Here is a 12,421-nt window from a genome sequence, read left to right as displayed (position 1 = left end):
AAACAAGGAAGAAACAAATGTGGTTATACATTTCATGTTAAACAACACAGAATGTACCTTGTGTTGTGAATAGAAAGGACTCTGCTTTTATTTATACTTGACTATGTGCTCAGTAGCTCAGTTGTGGCTGACTCTTTGCAACCCCATGCCTGTAGCCTGCCAGGCTTCCCTGTCCATAGGATTTTCCAGGCAAGAATACTGGACTGGGTTGCCATTTCCTTCTCCATACTAGACTATTCTTCAATGTTATTTCAACAAACATATCAGAGGGCCCACCTGTTCCATGCCAGGCATTGGGTTGAGTGCCCCAAAAGGATGCCCAGAGAGAAAGGAGGCAGATATACCTACCATAGGGCAGATATTTGGATACCTTGATCACGAAGTGACTGGTAATGGATTCTACAATAGAAGTGAGTTCAGGACCCTGAGGGGCTACAAAGGAGAAAATGGTCCTTTGTTTCTAGGGAAGGGATATTTGAAAAGTGTGGGGTGCTGGTAAAAAAACTGGTTCATGAGAAGGAGGGCATTCCTAGCTGAGTGAGTTGCAAGAATGAAGCCACAAAAGCCTGGTATGGTTCATGCCTTGACAAGACTAGGAGTTGTGGGTGTGGTTGGAGCTTTGGCTTTGAGGGGTGAGGCCACTGGGAAGACACTGGCTGAAGAGGAGGTGGATCCGGGAGCAGCAGGTGGGAGCCTTCCATCCGTCAGTGATGGGGAGCTACGGAAGAACTGTCAGAAAGAGAATTCCATGATACATATGCCTTTAAGAAAGGTTAGTAAATGGAAGAATCAGAAAATAGAGAGCAGCAAAAACAAGGACAGGAAATCAACTGCAACCCACCCTCACTGTTCAGATTCTAGTCCATCACTCACCAGTAGCTTTTTCCCACAGGCACATATGCAGACATGCTTTTTCAAGACTCAAAGTGATCAAAAGTTGTGCACACTTACTTTGAACCTTTTTCATTTATTTTCACAAGCATCAGCATTCCATAAGCATTCTAAAGCTTCATTCTGATAAGTACACTGCAATATATTATATCAATGTATCATACAGACTCATCTTTAAGAGTATGCTGCTGCTGCTGCTGCTAAATCACTTCAGCGTGTCTGACTCTGTGCGACCCCATAGACAGCCTCCTACCAGGCTCCTCTGTCCCTGGGATTCTCCAGGCAAGAGTACTGGAGTGGGGTGCCATTGCCTTCTCCCTTTAACGGTATAGGTTACTTTAGAATTTTCGCTATTATAAATAATGCTGCAATGACAACTTGAAGATCCTCTTTAGGATAAATTCCCAGAAGTGAATGTTGTGGCTCAAATGAAATATGAATTGTAAGAGGCCTATATCTTGGCACCTGTGCTAATGTTAGTCAATACCATGCGTTTCTAAGTTTGCCAAATCATGGCTGCTAAAGAGTGGATTATTTATTTAACATGCATTTCTTTGAGGTTGAGTGATGCTTCATGAGTTCAGTTGGACATTTTAACCTGATTTTTATGAACTGAATGTCCCACCCTTTGCCTATTGCTTTATTTTTGTGTTTATCTTGACTGAGTCTTAATACATCTGTTTAATGTGGCTTGTGCATCATGTTGGGTGTGAATGAAACGGGGCAGCAGCTTTCCTTAGGACACGTCTTGCTTCTCTCTCTAGCCCTGAAATCGCATGAAGCTGTGGTTGGAGATTCACCTCATAGTCCCAGAAACCCCTTTCAGCCCGGGACCATGAGTAACCAGACTCTGGTAACAAAGCTTGTCCTGCAGGGTTTCTCAGAGCACCCAGAACACCGCGTGCTCTTACTCAGCTGTTTCCTCTCACTCTACTCTGCGGCACTCACAGGAAATATTCTTATCATTTTGGCTATCGCCCTCAACTCCGGGCTCCATACCCCCGTGTACTTTTTCCTCTTCAACTTGGCAACTGTGGACATTATCTGTGCATCTTCCGTCATGCCCAAGGCACCGGAGGGTCTAGTATTAGAGGAGAACTCCATCTCCTATGGGGGCTGCATGGCCCAGCTTTACTTCCTCACCTAGGCTGCATCTTCCGAGCTGCTCCTCCTCACGGTCATGGCCTATGACCGGTATGCAGCCATCTGCCACCCGCTGCACTATGGCACCATGATGAGCAAGGCATTCTGTGGCACGCTGGCCGCAGGTGTGTGGGCACTGTGTGCCTTCAACACGGCCGTCCGTGCTGGGCTGATGCTGCGCTTGGATTTCTGTGGCCCCGATGTTATCACCCATTTCTTCTGCGAGGTCCCTCCTCTGTTACTTCTCTCCTGTAGCTCCACCTATGTGAACAGCATCATGATTGTCCTGGCTGACGCCTTTTACGGTATATTGAACTTCCTGATAACCATCGTGTCATACGGCTTCATCATCTCCAGCATCCTAAAGATGCGGACTGCGGAGGGGAAGAAGAAAGCCTTTTCCACCTGCTCTTCCCACCTTATTGTGGTGGGCATGTACTATACTGCCGTGTTCTACGCCTACATCAGCCCCGTCTCCACCTACAGCGCGGAGAAGAGCAAGTTGGCTGGCGTACTATAAACCATGTTGAGCCCTACTCTCAACCCCCTCCTCTATACTTTGAGAAACGCGGAGGTCAAAGCAGCTCTCAGGAAGCTTTTCCCCTTCTTCAGAAATTAACCTGTGTCTTTTGAAGCTCTCCTTTGAGACTGCAGTTTAAGTGAGAATTGACCTTTCTATGAAGGGTCTGATGAGTGAGCTTCTGGCCTGGAAAGTAAGTAAATTTGTCTCTTCTACCCAAAAGAATGGATGAGCTTCAAATTCTGGGGCCCTTAGGCTGGCTGACATGAAGACTGTGGTTGGATGTGAGCCTCCAGTATGTGGGGTCTCATGGTCTGAGCCCGAAGTAATGTCGTTACTAAGTTGGCAGGGGAAAAAAGGTCTCTGGGAGAAGAGAAGGTGCCTTGTCTTGTAGAATGACAGCTGTATGGAAATGTTTTCCTTTTTTCTTTTTCTTTTGTTTGTACCATGTTCAGCTGTAAATCTTGCAATGACACCAAACATTTAGGTGTGTGGACCTTAACAGAGGCACCTTAACAGAGGCAGGCAGCCTGAGTGGGCCGCACAGCACGCGGAGAACTGCCGGACTGAAGGACTGCTTAAAGGTGACCACCCACTCCCAAGAAACCTACTCCTGCTGTCTTACCCCAGGTATTTCCTCCGGAGCCAATTAGACTTTAAGAATAGGTTCTGGTTCTAATGAAAATGGTTGCTGTTGTTTTTGTTTCTCTCTTTTCTTCTCAGTAACACTCAAAGTGAAACACACTGTTAGGATCATCACTTTGTCTCAACAGCTTTGTTGAGGTATAATTTACGTACAAAAACTGTGCGTACTGTAACGCATACAGCTTGATGAGTATGGCATGTACGATCACTACTTTGTTTTGAACGTAGAAATTTCAGCTTTAAAATCTGGGCTAAGCATTTAGAAAGATGCCTGTGATTTCTTATTCTTTCTTTTCTTTGTTCTCAAATCATGAGTACCTGACCTACCTCATTGACCTGGAGTGGGGACTACTGCTATGGTTTAGCTTTAGAAGTTACACAGCTTTGTAAGAAGGCAATGCTACCCTCCTATTGTTGCAGAAAACTACCGGGTGGACAGATCCTCTGTGTCTAATGGGACTGAACGACTGATTCTCTTTTTTATGACCCATTAAAAATGATAGGAGCAAGTCATGACTATTTAGCTGAATCTTTGGGACTGAAGAAAAACACATATTTTTTGCTATTGTATATGGAGGCTGAGAGTAGAATTTGATGTTGATTTATAAGGAATGAGTTGTCCATGATTCTTCATCCAGTATTCTCATTGGCATTCAACAGAAGCACAGTGACGTGGGGCAAGAAATTCAAGAATCTGATGAACCATAGGCCGACTAAAGTCCATGGGGTCGCTAAGAGTCGGACACAAATGAGCAACTTTACTTTCACTTTTTACTTCCATGCATTGGAGAAGGAAATGGCAACCCACTCCAGTGTTCTTGCCTGGAGAATCCCAGGGAAGGGGGAGCCTGGTGGACTGCCATCTATGGGGTCGCACAGAGTTGGACACGACTGAAGCGACTTAGCAGCAGCAGCAGCAGCAGGCCGACTGAGGCATTGGTACATAGATTGGTAGGGACTGAGTCTAATCACCTCTAATGGAATTCTGACACCCAAATAGCATGTTCAAGCCCTCAGTGGTTTCAGAGACTTTGCAATGAATCGGGCCTTGAAAATTGCCACTAATGCCTCAGTGTGTTCACTGATTTTCAACACGCATCAAAGAACATATGTTGTGTTTTTCATCTTGGTTGCTTATTTTCTACAGTTTGTAATGGGTTAAAAAGCAAATTAAATGCTTAGACACTTACTGAGTGTTTAACAGAGCATTACTCATCTGACAAACAGAAATATGAGACTTGACTTATATCCTTAGGAAACTGGTAACCTAATTAAGAAGACACTAGTACCCATACTGATGAATGTAAAAAGAGAAGCGTGGAGAGAGCCGCATTACAGGGTGTAGCCTAGTAGTGCTGCAGATGCGGAGACGTGTGTAATGTAGAAAGAGCCCTGACCTGGGAGGAGGAAGATTTGGGTTCACAGTCAGGCTCTTGCAGATCACTCAGTCCATCTGAGCTCTAGTTTACTTGTAAGAATAATGAGGACAATAAGTCAACCTGGAGATGCAGCCAAGACTGAATGAGAGAACTTAAGCAAAGGTATTAAGTGCTATGTGAGTTGCTATTGGTGAGTGATCACCAAGGATAGGAGCGGCCAAGGAAGTCTGGATCTCACAGCTCCTCACCCCTGCCTGTCTCAGAGTGATGTTTGCAGTGGTTAGCTGGAAAGGGTGAGTGGGGGCTAAGTGGCATGGGACCACACAGAAAGGGGCCACTGGGCCTGCAGACGATTTGACTGTGAAAATGACCTGGTGAGGAGAAGCAGTTGGGACGGATGAATGAGAAACCATTCAGTGGTCCCCAGTGTAAAGTGGACCCTGTTTATCTCAGGAAGCCTCAGGCTCCTGAGGGACACCACCCCTACTCAGGAAAGGCCAAAAAATGGAGTTCCTTGATGGAGACAGATGATCAACCTTTCTCCTAGATTCTCTCCCAGCTCCCAAAGCCCATCTTCTTTCAGACCCATTTTTTTTTCCTGCTCTTTAAATTCAAACAGGTCCATTTTTTTGTTTTCAGGCAAACTTTTCACTTTCCTGTTGAGTTGAGTCCTCTGTCTTAGGTTCTGTTATCTTGTCTGTCTGAGCAACTGATCCTTCTCTCTATAGCCCTTCTGGTACAGGTAGCGCATCCCTCCCTGCTGAGTGTTGTCTTGCTTGGAGTTTGCCTTCTCAGAACAAATGATTCTTCTTCTTCTTCTTCTTTTTTTTAACTGACCTTGCAACTGAGGCTTTGTTCTTTTTGTGAGAACTCGCACCAGTGTGAGGGCTTCCCAGGTGGCGCCAGTGGTAAAGGACCCACCTGCCAAGGCAGGAGACATGGGTTCAATCCCTGAGTCAGGAAGGTCCCCTGAAGGAGGGCATCGCAACCCACTCCAGCATCCTTGCCTGGAGAATCCTGTGGACAGAGGGGCCTGTCTGGCTCTGGTCCACAGGGTCGCAAAGAGTTGGACACGACTGAAGGAACTTAGCACGTGTGCACAGCACCAACGTACCTCACTTAGCTGATACAGAGAAGTGGTTCTTGCTTTCACGTGTTATCTCTTAAAATTATTAGTCTTCGTGATTTGATGCAGATAAACTCATGATCCCACAGGCATCCAGCAGGCAGCTCTTTCTATGAATTCAGGTTATCAGTCCTTTGAAGAGTCACAGAGAGGAACTGATAGACATTTCACTTCTTTCCTTTTCTCTGCTTTTTGTCTTTGATAATAAATATCAGTCAGGGGAAAAGGAGATCACTTCCTTCTTTAAAATGATTCACCAACCATGAGCCCTTGCCTTTTTGGTTTCCCAGATTCAAGCAAACCTCCTGCAAGTGATAGGAACTGGACTGGTCTACCAGCACGAGCAACCACACAAGAAGGGTCTGCTGATGAAAATAAGCTTTGGGCCTGTGGTGCGTCCAGCCCCCTCTCTGTGGAGGCTGCTTCGTGAACTCCAGTCTTGGCCACATTCCTGGCCTCTGAGCCAAGACAGTATGATAGGTGCGTGGCTGTGTTTTCATTTAGGCTGGCTTTCGTCCAGGCTGGCTTTCGTTTTTCTTTGGGGTTTGTCAGCCTCAACACTGTGGGCATTTGAGCTGGATCATTGCTGTGGTGGCTGTCCTGCATTGTAGGATATTTAGCAACACACAGCCTCTACCACCTAGATGCCAGTAAGACAAACCCCAGGTTAAGACAATCAAGAGTGTCTTTAGAGATGCCAGATCTCCTTGGGAGGTGAGCAGGGAGGAAGAAAAGTTGTCCCTGGGTGAGAGCCACTGAACAACAGCCAACCAGAGAGGTCCTCTCTCACACTGGACAGATTTGCAGCCGCTGCTCTGCTGCTTTTGCCGCTGTGACGACTGCAGCCAGCTCATATGAGAGTCTCTGTATGTCTGATGTGGGATGAAGCACTCCCACAACTTGTCTCTGCTTTTCCAGCAGCGCTGTAAGAGGCTAGGTAACATGGCCAAGTCACAAAATGAACGGGTGTTAGAGATAGGATTTGAAAGGAACTCTATGAATTAAGAGCATAAGCTCTGAACCACCAACATATATTATAGCTTATCATGGACTCCAGCTTCTGGTACTGTCCTTGGTTGTGACAATAAGGTGTTAATAAGTTGCAAACCTGTTGAAGCTCCTGGCCAACCTGACCAATGGTCCTGGAAGAGCAACCTTTTGGAAGGTTTTTGGAAAATGCTACTGCACTAACCTCTGCAAAGGACACAAGATGTAGATCCTACTAGCGACTTCACTTTCATGCATTGGAGAAGGAAATGGCAACCCACTCCAGTGTTCTTGCCTGGAGAGTCCCAGGGACGGGGGAGCCTGGTGGGTTGCCGTCTATGGGGTTGCACAGAGTCGGACACGCCTGAAGCAACTTAGCAGCAGCAGTAGCAGCAGCTTTTGTCAGATGTATTGAATTGGTACAGTGCTGTCTGCCACTCAATTAACAGAGACAGCATACCTGAGCCACTTTCCCAAACGTGGATTTCTCAGAGCTCTCTGCAGCAGGAGCAGACATTTGTTTACAGAGAAAGGGCACTCCACAAGGCTGGAGAAGTCCTATCACAGTTTCATTGCATGAAACAGATTCTTAGTTTATCTTTTCAATTTACTCTGAGAACCCCTCTTCTCTTGGAAAAGGAGGCTGGAGGGATTACTTTTATCAAAGGCAAGCAAAAGGTATTTGGCCCACTCCTTCTGGAAGAGGGCATAACCCAGAAGAATGGCTAGGCCTTAGTCCACCACTGCCAGCTAGGGTGAGCCCAGCACTCTCCTCAGAGGAGAGCTCTCGCCACCAGCCAGCCACCACAGCTGGACTGTACTATCCTGGCAGCCTGGCTAGAGTGCTCCTGGTATTTTCTAGAGAATCATACTTGGAGGAGGGGATTTGGGCTCCTGAGAACAACGTTTCTTTACACTGGCTGCATGTCACATTCAAGAACTAAGTCGTGATTCTGTCTTGCATTGTTCCTTTCGAGGGATGAGCAAGCCTCCTGCTTTTGGCATGCTGTTATTCCATGCATCTGAGTCTCAAAATGTTGGTGGTATGACACTGAGTTGATCTGCCTTTGTGTGCTCCTATATGCTCTTTTCCTGTTTAAACACTTGTACTCAGACTATGATCAACTAGTCAGAAAATTGAGGACTATTAGAATGCTTCATTTTCCTGAATTGTAATGAATTATAATCAACAGAAACTTTCTTTTCTTTCTTTCCTTCCCTTATTTCTTTCTCTTCCTTGAATGCAGAGAGTTAACACCTTCTTCAGTTCATGATGCATTATCATTATTCATCCATGCAAAAACTCTGTTACATTTTTTTATCGATATACTCAGTTTTATCCTCTTTTAGTAAGTCCTTTCTCTCTTCCATATACAACCATTTTAATATAGATTTAAAAAATTTGTGTTCTTGTGAAAAGATATATTTGTTTTATATGTATATATTATTAATTTGTGTAAATGATATTGTTTTATTTTTCTCATTTCTTTTTTCACTTGGCACTATTTTTAATATAGTCTTGGAAATCCATAACATAGCAATCAGAGAAGAAAAAGAAATAAAATAAATCCAAATTGGAAAGGAAGAAGTAAAATTGTCACTGTTTGCAGATGACATGATACTATACATAGAAAATCCTGAAGACACCAATAGAAAATGAGAGCTTATCAATGAAATCTATAGATTTGCAGGATACAAAATCAATATACAGAAATCTGTTGCATTTCTATACACTAACAATGAAATATCAGACAGAAAAATTAAGGAAATGATTATGTTTACCATCACATCAAAAATAATAAAATACCTAGGAATGAACCTCCCTAAGGAGGCAAAAGACCTGTACTCTGAAAACTAGAAGACACTGATGAGAGAAAATGAATACAACACAAACGCAAAGACAGATCATGTTCTTGGACTGGAAGAATCAATACTGTTAAAATAGCCATACAACCTAAAGCAATCTACAGATTCATGCAATCTTTCTCAAAATACCAATGGCATTTTTCACAGACCTATAAAAAAGAATTTTAAATTTTGTATGGAAACACGAAGATCCAGATTAGCCAAAAAAAAATCTTAAGAAGGAAGAACAGAGCTGGAGAAATCATGCTTCCTGACCTCAGGCTGTTCTACAAAGCCATAATAATCAAAAGAGTATGGTACTGACACAAAAACAGACATACCGATCAATGTAATATGATAGAGAAACCATAAATAAATCTATGCACTTATGGTCACTTAATCTACAACAGTTAGAACCAGACATGAAACAGCAGACTGGTTCAGAATTGGGAAAGGAGTGTGTCAAGGCTGCATATTGTCACCCTGCTCCTCTAACTGATATGTATGGTACATCATGTAAAATTCAGGGCTGGATGACTCACAAGCTGGAATCAAGATTCCTGGGAGAAATATCAGCAACCTCAGAGTCACAGATGATACTACTCCAATGACAGAAATCAAAGAGGAACTAAAGAGTCTCTTGGTGAGAGTGAAAGAGGAAAGTGAAAAAGCTGGCTCAACACTCAACATTCAGAAAACTAAGATTATGGCATCCAGTTCCATCATTTCATGGCAAATAGGGAAAAAGTGGAAACAGTGGCAGATTTTATTTTCTTGGGCTCCAAAATCACTGCAGATGGTGACTGCAGCCACAAAATTAAAAGACTGTTTCTCCTTGGAGGAAAAGCTATGACAGATCTAGACAGCATATTAGAAAGCAGAGACATCACTTTGCTGACAAAGGTCCCTGTAGTCAAAGCTATGGCTTTTCCAGTAGTCGTGTATGGATGTGAGAGTTGGACCATAAAGAAGGCTGAGCACCAGAAAACTGATGCTTTTGAATTGTGGTGCTGGAGAAGACTCTTAAGAGTCTCTTGGGCAGCAAGGAGATCAAAGCAGTCAACCCTAAAGGAAATAAACCCTGAATATTCATTGGAAGCTGAAGCTGCAGCTCTAATACTTTGGCCACCAGATGCGAAGAGCCAACTCATTAGAAAAGACCCTAATGCTGGGAAAGAGTGAGGGCAGGAGGAGAAGGGGGTGACTGAGGAAAAGATAGTTGGATAGCATCACTGACTCAATGGACATGAGTTTGAGCAAACTCTGGGAGATAGCGAAGGACAGGGAAGCCTGGCGTGCTGCAGTTTATAGGGTCGCAAAGAGTTGGGCATAACTTAGCAACTGAACAAGAGTCTACAACAAAAGAGGGAATTTATAATGGAGAAAAGACCGTTTTTTCAATAAGTGGGGCTGAGAAAGTAGGACAGCTAAACGTAAAAGAATGAAAATTGGAACATTCTCTAACACTATATACAAAAATAAACCCCAAATGAATTAAAGACCTAAATGTAAGACTGAAAACTATGTAACTCTTAGAGGAAAACATAGGCAAAACACTCTTCTGACATAAATAGCAATATTTTTTGATCCATCTCCAAAAGTAAAGGAAACAAAAATAAACATATGGGGCCTAAATAACCTAGAAACTTTTGCACAGTGGAGGAAACAATTGAAAAGAGAACCTACTGAATAGAAGATATTTGCAAATGATATAACTGATATCCAACATATATAACCAGCTCATGCAACTCAACATTAGAAAATGAAACAGCCTGATTAATAAACTGGCAGAACTGAGTAGACATTTTTCCAAAGGGGAAATGCTGGTGACAAATAGGCTCATGGAAAGATGGGCCACCTTGCTAATCATCAGGGAAATGCAAATCAAAACCACAACGAGATATCATTTCACACCTGTCAAAATGGCTATCATCAAAAAGAACACAGATAAGAAATGTTGGTAAGGATGTGGAGAAAAGGGAACCTTTGCACGCTGTTGGTGGAAATGTACATTGGTGCAGCCACCAACGAAAACAAAACGAGTGGTTACTGGTTACCCAGCTTGAGAAAGCACCACCCACGATCACTGTAACCCAGGCTTTTTTCTGGGAATGGATCACCTCTGCCTTCTAAGACTAAGCCTTCCCCCTAGCTCTGGCCACCTCAGATTCAGTACATGGGGTGAGCTTGGCCAGGGTTTCCTCAGCTTGGGCTGGGTCGTGTGGTGAGGGACCGCTCGGGCAGATGTCTCTCCACCCCACCACTAGGTGCACACACTCCTGGTGAGCTGAGTCTGGGCCTCTCTAGCTTCTCTGCCTGTCCCAGTGGTCCTCCAAGCAGCCGGGAGGGTCTGTCTTGTCCGTGGGGGCCCCAGGCCGGGGGCGCGCAGCCTGGCGCTTGACCTGCTACATCCCCAGTGCAGGCACAATCTCGCTTTTCTTCTGAGCCCCCTCCCGGGAACAGAGGCCCCAGCTGTCACTTTTCTTCTTCTCCTGCCCAGTGATGCATGTATCTTTCTTTCAGTTTTGGTTGCAGAGGAGTCCTTTGCTAGTTTCCAGTTACTTCTCACAGAGAATTATTGTGCACATAGATGTATTCTTGATGTGTTGTGGAGGGAACCGAGCTCCATGCATTCTTATTCCACCACCTTGCTCTCTCCTCTCGTTTTCAAATGCACGAACGCAGTGTATCTCTTTATCACTTTGACCTTTCTTTTCAGCAGCTTGTAGTTTCCATGATATCAGTTCTACACATGTTCTGTTAGATTCACACAGAAGCGTTTCATTTCTCCTGAGTGACTGCAAGTGCTTTGTACTTCTAGTTCGATGTACACATGTTCCTTGCTGGTGTACAGAAATTCCTCACTCCTTTTCTCATCTTTGTAGACTTCAGAGATAAAATCGTTAAATCTTTTGAAAATAGTTCCACAGGCCCATGTGGCTGTATTTCGATTTTTTTCAGTCTATTTTCTTTCTGTCGCTCCTACTGAGTAATTTCTACTGTCCTATCGTTTCACCGATTCCCTGCCTCTTTCCCTCCCATTGAGCTGTTGAGCCCATTCATTGAATTTTTTAAAATTTTAGCTACTGAATTTTTCAGTTCCAAAATTTTCATTGGGTTACCCTTTACGCCTTCCATTTCCTGACTGAAATTTGATAAAAAATTGTTTCAAGCATGTTTTTAATTTGTTGTTGAAGCATTTTTCATAATGCCGCTTTAGAGTCTTGGTCATGTAATTCGAGTATCTCTGTCATCTTGATATTGGTGCTAACTTTATTGTCTTTTTTTCTTTTGAGTTGAAATTGTCCTTGTTCTTGTTATGACTAGTTACTATCAACTGAAACCTGGACATTTTTTGGTATTAAGTTATGAGACCCTAGCTCTTATTGAAATGTTTTGTTTTATTTCGTGTCTTGGACACTGCTATGACAGAATAAGGGAGAATTTTACCTTACTACGGCCACGTATGGATCCAAATTCTCCATTTGACTTTACAACTCCACCTTAGTAACATAATGCAATGAGACTTTATAAACTCCAGGAGGATTATATGTAGTCCACCACTGAAGATTTTCATGGAGGAAGATCCAGACCTTTGTGAGTCAATATTGTTATATTTGCATACGTAATGAAAGACTATAATGTGTGTGCTATAATTTTATATTTCCACCAGTGCCCAATTAGCAGTCACCAGGGATCCTGGAGCAACCTTGATTTCTAGAAGGTTTTGTTCTGTCCTCTTCTAATGAGGTCGGGTGTGCCCACTGGTCCTGGTGGATCCTAAGTGGTGTCAAGAGACAGTCCAGTGCTAAAATACAGATGGGAAAATTCATTTCATTTCAGCGCTGCTCCCAGAGACATGTGCATTTCCCCAAACTGGAGAGG

At 43.7% G+C, this 12,421-nt stretch overlaps 1 protein-coding gene across 1 annotated transcript; it reads left to right on the top strand.

Moving 5' to 3' along the window:
- The first annotated feature begins 1,667 nt into the window (after positions 1–1,667).
- LOC128048908 (olfactory receptor 13A1) lies at positions 1,668–2,653 on the top strand. The gene is given in 2 exon segments (XM_052641391.1): positions 1,668–1,716; positions 1,719–2,653. Coding segments are annotated over 2 exon segments (984 nt in total).
- Positions 2,654–12,421: the final 9,768 nt, after the last annotated feature.

Source organism: Budorcas taxicolor, chromosome 5 (genome assembly GCF_023091745.1).
Source record: "Budorcas taxicolor isolate Tak-1 chromosome 5, Takin1.1, whole genome shotgun sequence".
NCBI lineage: Eukaryota > Metazoa > Chordata > Mammalia > Artiodactyla > Bovidae > Budorcas > Budorcas taxicolor.
This window is presented reverse-complemented; position numbering and strand designations above follow the sequence as displayed.